At 39.3% G+C, this 16,709-nt stretch overlaps 1 protein-coding gene across 1 annotated transcript in view; it reads left to right on the top strand.

Annotated features, from left to right (window-relative positions):
• cacna1bb (calcium channel, voltage-dependent, N type, alpha 1B subunit, b) overlaps nucleotides 1-16,709 on the top strand; it is a gene marked incomplete at both ends in the record, with an annotated part of 171,179 nt that overhangs the window by 127,343 nt on the left and 27,127 nt on the right. The window contains 7 exons of the mRNA XM_080046197.1: nucleotides 160-289; nucleotides 938-997; nucleotides 1,524-1,630; nucleotides 9,477-9,573; nucleotides 13,855-14,015; nucleotides 14,248-14,385; nucleotides 16,227-16,428. Of these exons, the coding sequence (XP_079902323.1) occupies nucleotides 160-289; nucleotides 938-997; nucleotides 1,524-1,630; nucleotides 9,477-9,573; nucleotides 13,855-14,015; nucleotides 14,248-14,385; nucleotides 16,227-16,428 (895 nt within the window). The remainder of the gene's footprint in view (nucleotides 1-159; nucleotides 290-937; nucleotides 998-1,523; nucleotides 1,631-9,476; nucleotides 9,574-13,854; nucleotides 14,016-14,247; nucleotides 14,386-16,226; nucleotides 16,429-16,709) is intronic.

Genomic DNA, 16,709 nt, shown 5'->3' with positions numbered 1-16,709 from the left:
GTATAGGTTTGTTATATATGTGTGTGTGTGTGTGTGTGTGTGTGTGTGTGTGTGTGTGTGTGTGTGTGTGTGTGTGTGTGTGTGTGTGTGTGTGTGTGTGTGTGTATGTGTGTGTGTGTGTGTTTGTGTGTGTGTGTGTGTGTGTGTGTGGTCCTGCAGGGTGCGTCGGCTCTGTCACTATGTGGTCAACCTACGGTACTTTGAGATGTGCATCCTGATGGTCATTACTATGAGCAGCATCGCTCTGGCGGCGGAGGACCCCGTCCATGCAGACGCATCCCGCAACCACGTAAGTCAGGCCGACATCTCCACTTTCACAAATAAACATCCGGAAAGGTAAAACAAACACACTGGTTGTGACAGACCAATATTTGCATGCTTCACAAACCAAAATAAAATGTCTTATTTGGTTTGACTGGCTGAGTCATCCAGACTGATTTGCAAAGTCCTTTCTAACAGGGCTCGACAAGCAATTTTTGACAGGTGATTGGTCAAAACTGTCAGACTTTGAAGCAGTTTTTTTTTTTTTAAATAAAATGTTTATATCATTATAGCCCTGCATGAGACCATGTGTTGGTTATAAGGAGGTAATATATGCACAGAGACACGTGACTGTATTTTTTGGCATATTGACAGACAAGCCCAACTAATATGTATTCCAGTAAGAGACACAGTAGGAATCTGAGGTGATGTTGTGTTATTTTTCTGTTTGTATGCGTGTGTGGGTGTTTAGACAATGTGCGTAAGGTAGTACAGCACGGTGCAAAGCTGACAGACCTCAAGACCTGTGACATGGCAGAGGATGCTGTTCATATCTGATCCACGCTTAAACACACACACACACACACACACACACACACACTTGGTGTCTTAAACTGTCACTGGATCTGTTGACGAGTCATCTCACAGGATATTTTCTTACACTCTGTTTTTGCAGGTTCTCAAGTATCTGGATTATGTCTTCACTGGAGTCTTCACTTTTGAGATGGTGATTAAGGTGAGAAGGCGCTTGCGAAAAAATAGCTAAGAAAAGGTCATCTAGGATTTTAGGTTGAGCTAAATGCAATTACGAAGTCAATGTTTTTTTATAGTTTAGGTTATATTTATCCAATATTTCCAACAGCATTTCAACTATTCTTTGACGTGAGATCTACACATGTTTTAACTAAACTTTTATCCAGGCTCCATCCGTTTATTTACGTCTAACCTTTTGACCTACAAATCACCAAATATACTGTATGTGTACTACACACATAAATACATAATTTGCGATGTCAATGCCATTGCTAATTGGGTTTGTGGATTTAAATTCCTTATCTGTGATAATTATTTATTATTTCCATATATAATATGCTTGATTGTAGATACTGCAATGAATGTGCTGCATAACTGAATAGGAAAGAGAGTTTAAAAAACAGTGGCCTTCCAAAGATTTGTATGCGTGTAAGAATGTCTAAAAGAGTGCCTCAGTAAGATTTTATGATTTCTAAAATACTCTTTTACTGTTTATTCTGTGACTGGAGATGATTGATCTGGGGCTGATTCTCCACCCTGGCGCTTATTTCCGTGACCTGTGGAACATCCTGGACTTCATTGTGGTCAGCGGTGCTCTGGTGGCCTTTGCCTGCTCGTAAGTCACCTCTTTCTTTATTTCCTGCAGTGTTGCTGCTTACCTTAATCACAGCAGGGCGCTTGCCATTATGTACGGTTGTCTTGCATCACGGTATTTTTAGCTGATGTTAGCCTCCCTCCGGCTGGGGCTAGGTGCACCCTGCTCCTGACAGCTTTTGATCCAACAAACAACTGCACTGTCCTTATCCAATTATTCCTGGCGAATCACTTAGGCTTTTTTTTGCCGCCTGGGGTTATCCTGCCAACATGACTCTGTCAGACTCATTTTTCATTGTTACATAAAGTCTCCACAACCCCTCCCTGCTGGTCGGCTAATGGGCCAAGCACAGTTTGGCTGATTTAAGGTTCAGGAGGGGACGGAGGGAGCAGAGGAAAAGAGATGTACCTGCACCTACAGGAATGCAACTCAACTCAATGCACAACTGAAATAATTGCAGTATATCTGTAGTGTAGTGGTGTAATGTTTTAGTGTCGCCTTAATTCTAGACACTGTAGGTGAATATGGTACAAATTTGAACTTATAGATATCATCATGAAATTTTGACAGTTGATTACTTACATTAAAAGCATATTTTCTTTGTATTCAGAAGTGTTTGAATAAGTTTGCATATGTAGCAATTTCTAACTGATAATGGGTAAATTAACATATCTTTAAAAAATGAATCTAGATGTGCCAGAAAAGCCAGAGTTAAAACAATTATTTAATTTTCATAACATATTAGTGTTCAATGTTTTAATAGAACAGATTTTGAATACAGTCTTTTTCCATTTTATAAATAAATACTATGTACAGGTCTTAAAAATGAATTTTCAGCATGTTTTTAAGAACTAAATGTTAGCAGACAGTTAACAATTTATTTACAAATCCTTCTTTGAAAACCTTCAGAATAGTGCTAAGAAAGTTGAGATTTATGAGTATTGAAAAAAAATAGGGCTGTCAAAATTAACGCGTTAACGCAGGGTGATTAATTTCTGGAATTAACGCGTTAATTTTTTTAACGCAATTAACGCATGTGCAGAATGATCCGCCCCGTTCATCCCACCGGCTCTGCACTATATTCACTCTAACGTTGTGGCTGACCCAGGATCAGTAGCTGCGCGCAGCCAAACATAGCAGCACGCTAGCCCGTGCCTTGTTTTAAACTGCTAACGGTCACGTCTGTGTCGGGGGCATAGATAGTAAAATCAACTGCCGCGGGTGGCAGTTGATGTCGAAGCAACAGGAGGAGAACATTGTCCACTCTGTTCAGAGCCCGCGAGGACACAAACGTCTGCAGTTTTCAGAGGTGTGTGAGAGTGGACATCAACATAACGTCGGCTTTCTGGCACATATGAACAGTCCCCTAGGACGTGGTCGCGCGTACAAACAAACAAACACACACACACACACACACATACCGCGGGACTGTAATCAAGTTGTAGCCTATTCAAAAATGCACAACCTATAGATACACCAAATAAATGCCATTATATAGCCTATATTTGCCCAAAGACATAGTAAAGAGACAGACCAATTGCATTATGGTGTGGTAGGTATATCTTTTAGTTTGATTTAAATGTATATTCAGTATGCCTATTAAAACCATAATTTGGATTTTCAATTAATAAACATGTGTTTTTTTTATCTTAAATGCACGTATCCACCTTCTGTCGTTTATCTTTCCATTCATATAACAATGTAAAGAGAAAATTTGAATTTTTCGGGCATATTTCGAATGGTAAAATTAATCGTGATTAATCCACAGAATCCTGTGATTAATCTGATCAAAAATTGTAGTCGTTTGACAGTCCTAAAAAAAACGAATCTTGAGATAATGACCGTATGAGAGAAATAAACAGGTGCAAACAGAACCATCCAGAAACTGCCCTCAGACTGGACAAAAACCGAACCATGCTTTTAGAATAATACGGATCAAGTCTACCTGTTTAGGTCTGACCAAGGTCTCCTGTTTAGTCCGGACCGAGGTCCATGGGATGTTTAACACCTGTACTTTAAGTTTGGATCAAACGTAAAAGTCAGAATGTCCGGACCAACCAAGGTGGTGTGAAAACTCCCTAAATGTACATTTTGGACATTTTTATTTATACTAGTAAGAAAGAAGAAAAAATTGCAAAGTTGAACAGTGCTTGAAAACAGCCAAACACGCTACGTCAAGCGCTAACATCTTGAAATGTTATATATTTTTGATAGACAGCTGTGTTTGTGCTCAATGTACCTGTGATGTATTGCATATCTTGATATTCAAAAAATAACATTGGGTGAATAATTAGGCCCCTTGAAGCTTCCATACCTGGCTCACTGGAGTAAAAGATGATTGAATATTCTGTTTTGAGCTGCGCTGTCAGATACTCTGCCTCACAGTTTGTTACCTGTGTATATTTCTCTTCGTAAGGCTTTCTGTCGCCCCAATCTCTTCTGACTGCTGCTTCTAACTGTCCTTTATCTGTCGCTGACTCTGTCCCTCTTTTTTGCTGTTCTCTACTTCCTCCTTTGTTCTCTGGCTTGGATTGCTTACAGGAGCCTAATGGGGTAAAGCCTGCGTAATTATCTGTGTGTCTGTCTCCTGCTTTACTTCCTGTCCATCTCAGCCGCTGTCATTTCCAGATTTCTCATTCTATGCAGATGTGTCTGCCTTGGCCTTTCTCTGCAAAATGTTTGGAATAAATGTCATATTTTTGTTATTTGCCTTTCCTATCATCACGTCTCGATCAGAGACACTGGCATCAACTATGTTTGCATTATGCAACCGTGTTTGTGTTCCATCTGTACTTGGGGTTACATAAGTGCAATTACCTGCTCTCCATTTATCAGCAATATTGAATGTGCATAGGTAGGAGCAATATACATAATGCACAGCATGGCAACACATACAAAACGTCCTGTACAGTCAGACGCTTCAAATGTTCAACCTTTCACAAGACTGAAAGGCATTTAGGCATTCATGAACACAAAGGATCTGCAGGAGGGCTGCTGTCGATAATAAAACACAGTGAATGGTAGATATATAACGTTTCTTTTTCATTTTAGACACAAGGACTTAAAAGAGAAAAGATGCAGAATGATGTAGCTCACAGCATTCTGTCAGGGCCTCTCTAATGACTAATGCACTGTTCATTCAGTCCCATAAATTCCATAGTGTAAGAGTAAAATAGCGTCACCCTTTTCATCAGGCTTAGTCCAGTTAGCTGTGACCCCTGTCCTGATATTGCTAAAATAGTGAGATCCAGAGGTTCACAGATGTAACCACCTCGCCTTCAGCCCTCCGCCCCACGTTCACTTTGTGTTCAACATTTGTCCCTCATATCACCTTGCAAATCAACCCACATGCATGGCATGTAACCGTGTTACTGGCTATATTCACACTGCAAGGCTTAAGGGATAATTTGCGGTGACACAGCTAAAAAAAAGTCTGATGAGGCCAGAAACATGAGCAGCCAGATTATCAGACATTCCAATTATTATAATACCATACTGTATATGCGGGTGTACTGTACTCAAATTCTGTTTGACTGCCAAACAAAAGGAGTATCACAATTTGGCAAAACTGTGTCACTTCCCAGCTGACATAATTTTTGAAAAGAATGTTACAGGAACAGTGAACATTTTTCATATTAGTTAACGAAACATCCAGATTTGAGAGTTTTTCATTTCCGTCAGAAAAAATATAACCATCTTTGTATCTTTTACTAGTCTGCAATTTTTCTGTCACAAATATTCTGGAACTGTGCAGAAAGATAACTTCGGCATTCTCAAACGTACCTAAAAATCTCAGTTTTTCTCGGTTCTTGTTTTAGACATGGAAACAGCTTCCAATGTGGACGACCTTTTGTTTTTCTAACAATATTTTTCTTCCACACTGGTTATTATGTACCACATCATCAGAGCTGATTGTGAGTACTTAGATCCAGTCAACAGAAATATTAAACTGATCTGAGGCACTTGTAACAAGACAATCTTAACAATTTTCTTCAGGTCAAGCATCAGTTGCTTAAAAAACAGTGGACACATATAGCTCTCTCTACATCAGACTTGTTTGAGATATCTGAAAAAATCAGAAACGTGCAGCGATCCGTCAGGTCTCCAGAGCAGGATGGCACAGATTAAGGGAGACTTCATGTGTGAAAGTGGCCTAAATCAGAATTGAAATAGTGTATTCATTGTAAATTGTTTTCTCTTCACACTTAGTCAGTAGATCTGGTCACATTTGAGTGATAGTGGGTTGCATTGTTTTACCTGCACTGTGAACGTAGCCAATCACTCCAGATGTTCCTCATCAACAGTGTCCTCTCGTCTTTGCTTCTTTCACAGTGATAAACTATCCATGACCATCCCATTGATATACATTTGATTTATTCATCATTCTAATATCTTATCAGACCGACACCTGTAAATTGCCTTGCTCGTTGACAGTGTAATTAGGTTAAGTGCTTTTATATGTCTGTGATCTATGTTTTGTTTCTCAATTTCACATTGTGAGTTTCAAAGGCTGAATAATGTCACTGTGTCTTCATGCCTGTGTGATATCAGCTTAAAATGCTTATTTTGCTCTGTCTTTCTTTATATACTTGTCTGCTCTATTTATGTGGGTGGTCTTTGTGTGTTGTGTGTGTGTGTGTGTGTCTATGTGGGTGTGCTTATCATTGCCTTTCTCATCAGATCGCAACAAAGCGTGTCCAGGTGGGAACTGTCCCCTACGTACCTTTTTTCTTATTTATCGCCTTATCCTTTTCCCCCACCACATGTGAAACACACAGAATGCTCCTCTTGTCAACCTGTTCAAATCAACCTTTCACCCTCCGTCCCAAAACGCTTGGTATATGACCAATACTTCCCTCCCTTCTTCCTCTCTTCCTCTTTTTAAAAAGTAATCCCCTGTTCCAATATTGAGCCATGTAGAGAAACAGACAATATTGGGAACTCCACCTCATAGCTTTCAGAAGACCACACATATAGCTGCTGGCATGTATGAATATGCACTCAATATCTTTACACACATAGGTAAAAGTCAATCGTTTCACCTTCATGCAGATCTCCTTTAATCCTGACTAAAGTGGGTGTAATTGGTCAAATCCCTAAGAGATAAGAGGCAGCAGTTTGACTCAACCCTCTGGCACTTCACCTACAAATCTCTCTTTCTTTATGCAGTAGGAAATCGATAGAGGATTATAGCTCCCCACCCCGAATCACCTTGAGCGGCTGTATCAAAAGCAGGGTTACAGCCTGTGCAGTTCCCTGTGTGTTCAAAACATAATACCCACAAATCTATTTTTTCCCCATGGAAAGCAAAACGGTTAAATTTTTTGCCATGTTTTTTTTTTTATTATTCTTGAGGAAGTTTACCCACTTTTCAACCTGATTTTATGTCCCTGTTTCTAGATTATTTTACCGTTAATAAATGTGTTTTTTAAACGGCTGGTGGAAAATGCTGATAAGCTTTACAGTAAATAAGGCCCACTTAGAACACTGACAGCCCTGAGAAGTTCAAGGTAATTAAAAGTAAGGAGCAAAATGGAACAAAATGCGAATAAATTGCTGATTATGCACCATATCCCTTTCAACCCTATTTTATATTCCAAATGTTAATGAAAATAAACGGGGAACAACTACAAACTACCATGAAATAATGAGCTGTAAATGCTTGTTAACATTGAACCTAAATGTGTTTGCTCATGCTTCAAAATCCAATCCTTGTTAAACGGTGAAACTGCTGGATAGAAGGAGCCATGGTGCATCCTGTTTTGCTTAGGTGGTGAAGTGCTTCAGATTTTACAGGCGCTAAACAGGAAATGCTCCTGGCTCTGAGGAGGGGGGCAGATGAGAAGACCAGAGTCGTGGCGACTGAAGATGACCTTGTTAAGCTATCAGTGCTGATCTGCACTGCATTGAACACACAAACGTATACACACACACACTCACAGAGTCACACACACATTACATGCGCTTCTGAAAGCTATTGGGAGACTATTTTTGCTATCTCAATATGTTGGGGTTCCTTGAATAGCGAGGACTTGTATCAACATTGCAGATTGCATGCCAGGGTAAACCGAGCAATCGGAGCATGAGAGCTGCATGCCATTTAGTTAGAGTTAGAGATTTCCATTGAGAAAGTAAAATACCCCTGGGCCATAAAATGTATGGAACCATGCTTCTCTCCGGTTTGAGCTCTGTCACCACCTGTTTTTACATCACACTCAACCAAAAATAGATATCAAACTGATACTAGTGTCACAGTGCTTTATTTTGTACAAATCCCTTTCCCTGTTTCCTACAAAGGAGTGGATATGTAGCCTACCATGTTTTCCTAGAAGGGACTTTCTAATAAAAGAACAATATGTTCAGTGAAATACACATTTGTTTTTAAGTGTTCAAGAAATAAACAGGAAATGAACCAAGGAAGATAAATAGAAAACAAGAGTTTGTATTCTAGGGTATTTTCTGGAAGAAACTGCAAAAGCTTACTCAAAGGATCAATGTGGTTACCTAATATTCAGTGGAAACTGTATTCTCTGTATTTGTTGAAAGGTAGGCTATGGTATGTAGGCCACATCTTAAATTTACTTTTATTGAAGCTCCATCTTCCAGTCACTCTTCCTGTGCCTAGACATCCCATTTTCAACTACCATTTTGTTTTCTAAGCCCTTATGATAGCTGCTGCTTGGCCTGTGGGTGCACTTTTAGAATTTGTAATGTTTAGATTAAGTAAATAGCATTCTGTTAACAGTAGGAGATTTGTCCCATGGGCAATTAAAACATTGGTTGGTTGGACAATTTACTTCATGCTGGTGTAAAAAGCAGCAGGGCCTCCAGGGGCCACTAACAGGGCTTTTAGACTCTGTCCTTCTCTCTAAATCCTTCACACATTAAATTGTTACTGCATGCACACGCACATACTCTATACTGTATATATATATACTGTATACGCACTCTCACTTTATACTTCTAAATATGTAGCCTATGAAGTCGAGAAGCAGAAAAGGGGGAAAATGTATTGATAGTGCCAGACATATTGTGTGTTTGTGTGACTAATTAATTAACCACCCCTCTCCCGCTGCCCTTGGCCAATGTCAGTCTCAGAGTGAATGATGGCTGAGCTGTATGTTATTAGCATAACAGCTAGTTTTGAAACCCACACACCCACCTCCCACTCTGTGACCAGTTAACCAAACCTGCAGCGTCTGAACTGACTGACTGACAGCAGCGGTTCCTGCAAAAAAGCCTCAACCTGAGACTCATTCCTTGTGCTTTTACTCTAAACACTATCAAATGTGTCTATGTTATTCTGCATTAACTGCATGTCAGCTTTGTGTGACTGCATATTAATGTAACACAGTAAAAAGGGCAGGGGTGGAATAACTGCTCCGATTTGGTTAAAAAAAAAAGCAGGTTGAAAAACAATACACACAACATGAACAAGTAGAAAAGTTGTGTCACTAGTGTGTGTAAACTTTTATTTTATATTATACATATTTTTACATACGCGTAGGTAAGAGTAAAGGAAAGAAAAAGAGGGTTAAGTGACCCCATGTGCCATTGTATAAAGTAGTGTAGTAAAAAGTAAAATATATTTCCCTAAAAAGCATAAATCAACAATATGTAAATGAATGCCTAAAGCAACAATCTCTGAAATGTTTCCTTCCTTTATTTCTGCATGTGTCTGTAGAATAACATTATGAACTCACATGCATGCTCTGACTAACAGAATACAGCCAGGTATTTCTCTGTGTACACAGTATACCTGGTATACAACAGCTAGCTCTTATAACCGGAGGATGGGATTAAAAAAGGCTATGGTTCTCACTTACACTGCAATCACACTGACTAACTGTACTGTCTGTCTGCACAGAGGGACCAAAGGCAAGGACATCAACACCATCAAGTCGCTGAGGGTCCTCCGGGTCTTGCGGCCACTCAAGACCATTAAACGGCTGCCCAAGCTCAAGGTAAAGTCATTCAAATCTGTCACACACCCAGTCCAGCCTGTGCAAAACACAAGAACAACAGCCAGAGCCACAGTCAGTGTTATTCACAATCGGGGGTCAGAAGCATTTACGGTAATTCAAGGTGGAATCTAATTTAATACAATTACGTTTTAAAATATATGTAATCATCTCTGGCGCTAAATGAAAGATTTGAGTTGTTTGACCTTTGGGGCTTTCTGGATTGTGGAGCGACAGGAGAAGTAAGAGTCATAGGAAGCGAGTGACTGTAAATTGCTTCCTTTTAGTTCAGTAGTTGTTTGCTAGAAGGCTAATGGTCTGTTTTTCCCACAACATAAACACCTTGACAGGAATGGGCACGGATACAGTACAGGGGGGAATATTTCAAAGTTTGGAGCTGCTCCTTTAGAGCAACTACTGTTGTTTACATCGTCAAATGAAAGTCAGAGCAAAACATAGCATCATATGATCCATAGATACTTGTCGAATGGATATGTGTTCAGTATGCCAAAATATTCCGGAACAAAGTTTAATAGTAATAATAATAATAGCTTTTGTTATTCTGTAGCAAAGTTAGCTGGCTTATCTTTGTATGAACCAGCTGTGTTTGCTAACAGTGGTCATGGATGGCAAACACTTAGCCAAATGCTAATAAACGGAAGCTTTGTGTCAACCCGTGCTTTGGCAACAATATTGGTGTTCAGAACATACTGGAACATACACAAAGACATTGGAGGGAAAAAATAGCTTTTATGAACATTAAGACATGCTTTCTGAAACTCTGTCACCATTGCTGTGAGGCTGCAGAACTGATCATATACTGTATACTGTATGTGTGACTTATTAGACTTTCATTAAGAAATGAAAAACATTCAAGTTTATTTAAGCAACCATGTGGTGGCTTTTTTGGTTCATAGAATTGGACAGTCCTAGTGAAAATGTCTTTTGGATACAACCCCTAGGTGTTGCCAACATTTTTACTTAGTGGTATTACGATAAAGAATGTCAAGCATTGTGTACAGAGTGTCGGTTGTTACCCTCATCAAAACAAGGGCCTCAACAGTTTCATTTGACGCAGAAATGACAGCTTCCCTCTGGTGGGTGAAGCTAGCTGATCATCTGAAAGTTATGAAACTGACAAAAGATGAAAGATGTGATTGGAGTAATATAGTTGAGCTGATTGAGACGGATCAGAGCTGGCAGACAGACAGACGCAGTGCTTTGACGGACAGGCTGGTAGAGGATAAATATGCTCTAGCCAAACACTCTGGAGACAAAATCCTTGATGGCGGGCATTCATGCAGCAGAAGCATTGACATTGGTCAGACTGCACAAATGTCAGGATAGATATCACTTCATCTGACTGACAGAACAGCACAAGCTGAAAGGAGAATACTATATATACAGTATATATATATATTAGAGGTGGGCATAGATTAATTTTTTTAATCTAGATTAATCTAGATTAATTTTGGAATTAATCTAGATTAATCTAGATTAAAATGGCTCATTTTAATTCATTCATAATATGTGTGTGCTCCTAAATAATGACTCAAAGTAAGTCTTTGAGAACGTGTTTCTCAAGCCAGGTGGCGCATCAGACCAGGGGCTCATCTGCTTGAGGAAGCTGTTCTACTATGATAATTGGTGATGAAAATAAATAATGTTCAACAAGATGTTACTTAGTAACGCGTTACCGGCATCGGACCTCTTTTTTCAGTAACGAGTAATCTAACGCGTTACTATCTCCAAACCAGTAATCAGATTAAAGTTACTCATCAAAGTCACTGTGCGTTACTTTTTCTGTAATTTTCCTTAGTGAAACATTTTACATAACTGCACAAATGACTGCGATTGCGATTTTATGTAAATAAATGTGCACGCATGTGTCTCTAAACGCTCCAACTGCTCCAACCGCTCCTCTCGTCTTTTTGGTAGCGCCCCTCTCTGACATGCAGCGTGTGTGTGTGCGCCTGTGTCTGTGTCTGTGTGTGTGTGCAGCAGCATTACGGCCGAACTGTGGCGCAAAACAAAGTTTTCCCCCCGATGAAATATAGCGTCTGCTAAGGGGATATTTAGGATTCGGGTACGGTGACGTTGAAGAGACAGAAGTGTTTAAAACTTGGAAACTTATAGTCACGTGGCGACCGGTGGCCACACACACCCACCCTGCGTTCCAATACCCGATTGTGTCGTGGGCAAGTGATGGAGAGAGAGAGCCGCGGGTGTGTGAGAGAATAAAGGCTCCTCAAGTGTCAACAACGGCCCCCGGCTATTATTATCTCCCCTGAGCCGAACAGGAGGTGGAATAAGAGATTAACGGCGATATTTTTTTTATCGCCGATAAGAGTCTTGCGTTAACGCAGCACGTTAACGCCGATAACGGCCCACCACTAATATATATATATATATATATATATATATATATATATATATATATATATATATATATATATATATATATATATATATATATATAGTTGAGTTATATATATATATATATATATAGTTATATATATATATATATATATATATATATATATATATATATATATATATATATATATATATATATATATATAGTTCATTTTCTTGTTAACACACATAACTAATCAGCCAATCACATGTCAGCAACTCTATGCATTTAGGCATGTAGACTTGGACGGGACAACTTATTGAAGTTAAAACTGAGCAACAGAATGGGGAAGAAAGGGGTTTTAAGTGACTTTGAACATGGCAATGTTGAGGGTGCCAGGAGGGCTGGTATGAGTATTTCAGAAACTGCTGATCTACTGGGATTTTCACTCTAAACCATCTCTAGGGCTTACAGAGAATGGTCCGAAAAAGAAAAAAATATGCGGTGAGCGGCATTTGTGTGGACGTAAAATGCCTTGTTGAAGTCAGAGGTCAGTGGAGGATGGGCATACTGGTTCGAGATGATAGAAAGGCAACAGTAACTCAAATAACCACTCGTTACAACCAGGGTATGCAGAATACCATGTCTGAACACAAAACACGACCAACCTTGAAGCAGGCTACAGCAACAGAAGACCCCATCGAGTGCCTCTCCTGTCAGCTAAAAACAGGAAATGAGGCTACAATTCTCTCAGGATCACCAATATTGGACAATAGAAGATTGAAAAATCATGCCTGGTCTGATGAGTCTCGATTTAAGTTGCGACATTCAGATGGCAGGTTCAGAGTTTGGCGTAAACAACATGAAATAATGGATCCATCCTGCCGTGCACCATCAACCATGCCATGTTCAAAGTCACCTAAACCCCCTTTCTTCTCCATTCTGATGCTCGGTTTGACTTCAGTACATTGTCTTGACCACGTCTAAGTGCCTAAATGCATTAAATTGCTGCCATGTGATTGGCTGATTAGCTTTTTGTTTTTATAAGCCTCAGAACAGGTGTACCTAATAAAGTGGCCGGTGAGTGTGTGTGTGTATATATTATATATATATATATATATATATATATATATATATATATATATATATATATATAGTGTGTGTGTGTGTGTGTGTGAATATATATATATATATAAGAGATAGAGACAGAGACGGACAGGGAGACACAAAGGTAGACTTAATACAAAGGTGTGTTCATGCACTCAGTAAGCATTGATTTGGTAGCTTTCAGGCTATAAAACATCTATACACTTGGCTTAAAACAGGGATGAACTTGACATCTAGGTTACTTTTAACAATATTTCTAAAAGCAATTAACTTACTCTGCTATTTATTATATATTCAAGCGTAATTTTATTGCCAGATGAAATACCTTTAGAAAATGCTGTAGACCTGTAGCGCAAGGTAGTGGGGAGGAGCTGGGGTGGAGCTAAGTCTGAATCTTTGTTCTTTACAAAACACAACCAACAATTGTAACCTTAACAAAATACAGCCAGCGAGAGGACTGTTTAGATAAACACACCACCACACATTCTAGTGAAGCAGAAGTGACCATTGAGAAGGAGTATTTTTGTGTGACTCTACTTTTTTAAGGAAAATTCAGCATAGCATGCCTTCAAAGGTTTGGTGGCGGCAATGCAACTCAAACTCTCTGGTTAAATTCAGGGAAAGGTCACAGTTATAGTTAAATTAAGCTGAAACTGGCTGTTGGGGGCGACGATGACATTGTGACATTAAATAAATAAAATAATGAACCAGTTATGGTGAAGGCTGCTGAAATAAGAACCTCAATGCTGTCCCCTTAAAATAAGTATCACCTTACATTTACTGATCTGTGCACTGTATGTGTGTGAATGTTTTTTTTCCAGGCGGTGTTCGACTGTGTTGTCAACTCTCTGAAGAACGTCCTGAACATCCTCATTGTCTACATGCTCTTCATGTTCATCTTCGCTGTTATCGCCGTGCAGCTCTTTAAAGGCAAATTCTTTTACTGCACCGACGAGTCCAAGGGCCTGGAGAAAGACTGCAGGTATCATCCAAACTCACACCTCTTTATGCCTCAATGTCTATTTAATGAAAGCACACTTTCAAACGGTCTTATATCATCAACTGAACAACTGACCTTTCTACTGTACCTCTACATTTAACCATGGCCATTTGGATATACTGTTTGGCTTTATTCTGAAAATTCACATTTGCAGGTTTTTGTCTTCTATTTTGAGTATCATAAAGTACATACCTTTCCACCTTGTCTTACTCAGGGGTCAGTTTCTGGACTACGACAGGGATGACGTTGCAGCCAAGCCCAGGGAGTGGAAGAAGTACCAGTTCCACTACGACAACGTTCTCTGGGCCTTCCTAACGCTCTTCACTGTCTCCACCGGAGAGGGCTGGCCAATGTAAGTCAGAACCAATTTCATTTCATATGAAAAAATCGATTGATATATGGAATGTATAGGTTTGAAAAGTAAAGATGGCTACAATTGAAAGGTTTAGTTGGGTTGGATATTTGTGTTTGTTACTATTTGAGTTATTGCTGAATTATTTATTCTTTCTACTCCGCACAGTGGGTCCCAGTAGTACAATGCAGTGCTCCACTGATTTCTCCCTGACTCAATTACTGTGACTTCTCTAAAGATGTAATCAAGGCTCGTTGCTTAGATGGATTCAGTCTGCGCCTGAGTTAAAGTAGCACAGGCAGATTCAGCATCATCATCTCTGTTATGGACCGTTGCTGGCTGTTTGCTTATTTAATTTATGGCACTTACTTCAAGATGAAAAGTAAATTGTTGAACTGTCTTGGCTTGTTATGATCATCTAAAAACCCCACACTCCTAAACGAGTAGTGACAGCACACTGACACCAGGACCACAAGAGACGACTGGCAGATCATTTGTATACCTTAATGACATTTTTGGGACAACTAAGAAATGATACCTATAGTGACCAGTAGTGACAAAATAAGACCCTCCGATACAGAAACAAGAATAAAAAGTTCACTTAAACTGAAGGGCCAGGTATAACAGTAATGAAGCCTTTATTAAGCTTTTTGTGGCTAAAATGGATCTGCATAAAATCTGATAGACAGCGTCAATTACTTTTGGAAAAAATAAAACATTTGTATATTGATCTGTGGAGTTACAAAGAAGTGAGCTGACCAGACCTCTGTAGCCCAATCTTTCAGAATAATCAGTATCCCAGCCTTTCTCTACTTGAACAAAGACATGCATGCTTTGTAAAAGTTTGTCTCGCAGTTGAAATATATATGTGTTGTATAATGTAGTAATACTGTGGTTAAGCTTTTGTTCAGTTTGGGCACAGAATTGACTTGGTGAGGTTAAGGTTACCTTCGTTGTAAAGCCATAATTATAATTATATGCTTAAGGATAGGGAACAATATTGTTTATTATTAATATAAATACACCCAAAACATTTTTCATAATTACTACGGCCATGTCGGAGTCAGTCTATTCAAACCATCATCTTTATCTGTAGAGCACTTTTGAAGAGTGCTTCACAACTATCAACACATTATAAACCAACTCATGGAGAATGTGCAGGCAACGGTCAAATGGTCTGTTAGTGAGCCGTTGAACAGTTGCTCATTTCACAGCAGGGGAGTTGTGAGCCCTCATTAATTTACTGGAGACACTTGTAATAATCTGTGAGTTTGTAAGCACAGACATTACAGCTGGGCTTACAAGTTCACCAACATTTTCTCTCTGAAAGGCGCTCATTCATTCAAATATCCAAGATTTTTTTCAGACAAATTGATTTCATTATTTTTGTCAAGCTTCCTTGATTCTACTTCCATAATTTATTTCATTGACTTACACTGGGATGATTAGGAGAGCCTGGATCAATCTGAAATATGTTCTTAACGATAAGTCAATTGAAAGAAAACTTGCTTTTGGATTGTTGATCAGACAAAACAAGCTATTTGAAGATTGCATTTTCCCTTGGTGTCTGATCTTACGGTATACAGTATATACTAAACAATTCAAATGTGATAAATAGATGATAGAGTATTATAAAACTTAGATATAAAAAGGGTTGAGCGACCTTTTGAGCAAAATCTGTGGACATTTATTTTTTATACGTAGTCTGATAAGGCCGGACAAAAATCTATCCTGAATTCGTTGAGTCTCTTTAGATATTTTGCAAAGCATTACTCAGTGCTTTACCTCCTCCTGGGATTCGTAAGTTGTTGTCTGAAGTACATTTTTTCCTTCTTTTTCAGGGTCCTGAAGCACTCGGTGGACGCCACTTATGAGGACATGGGCCCCAGCCCGGGCTACCGCATGGAGACGTCCATATTTTATGTGGTCTACTTTGTGGTGTTCCCTTTCTTCTTTGTCAACATATTCGTGGCTTTGATCATCATCACCTTCCAGGAGCAGGGAGACAAGGCCATGTCGGAGTGCAGCTTGGAGAAAAACGAGGTGTGAGAGTTGATGGATTTTCTCCTATTAAACCAATGACCCCCTCCCCTCCTCGCAACAAGAACACACGCTGATTATTTCTGTGAAAGTGCTAGTGCTAGAAGTGTTTTCTTCATTAGAAATCAGAGCATGTGCTGATCCACTTCAGTACATAACTTCTCGGAAAAATAGGTCAATCATGGCTTACAATTTCCTCGAACCAGACAAAAAACTAAAAAAGAAAGAAGCAGGGTTAAGGTGTGCCGCTCTGTTGATCTCCACTTCATAGGGGAATTTGTGAA

This window comes from Ammodytes marinus, assembly GCF_949987685.1.
Source record: "Ammodytes marinus genome assembly, chromosome: 18".
NCBI classification, from domain to species: Eukaryota; Metazoa; Chordata; class Actinopteri; order Uranoscopiformes; family Ammodytidae; genus Ammodytes; species Ammodytes marinus.
The sequence above is the reverse complement of the archived record's forward strand: the minus strand, read 5'-3'. Positions and strand labels throughout refer to the sequence as shown.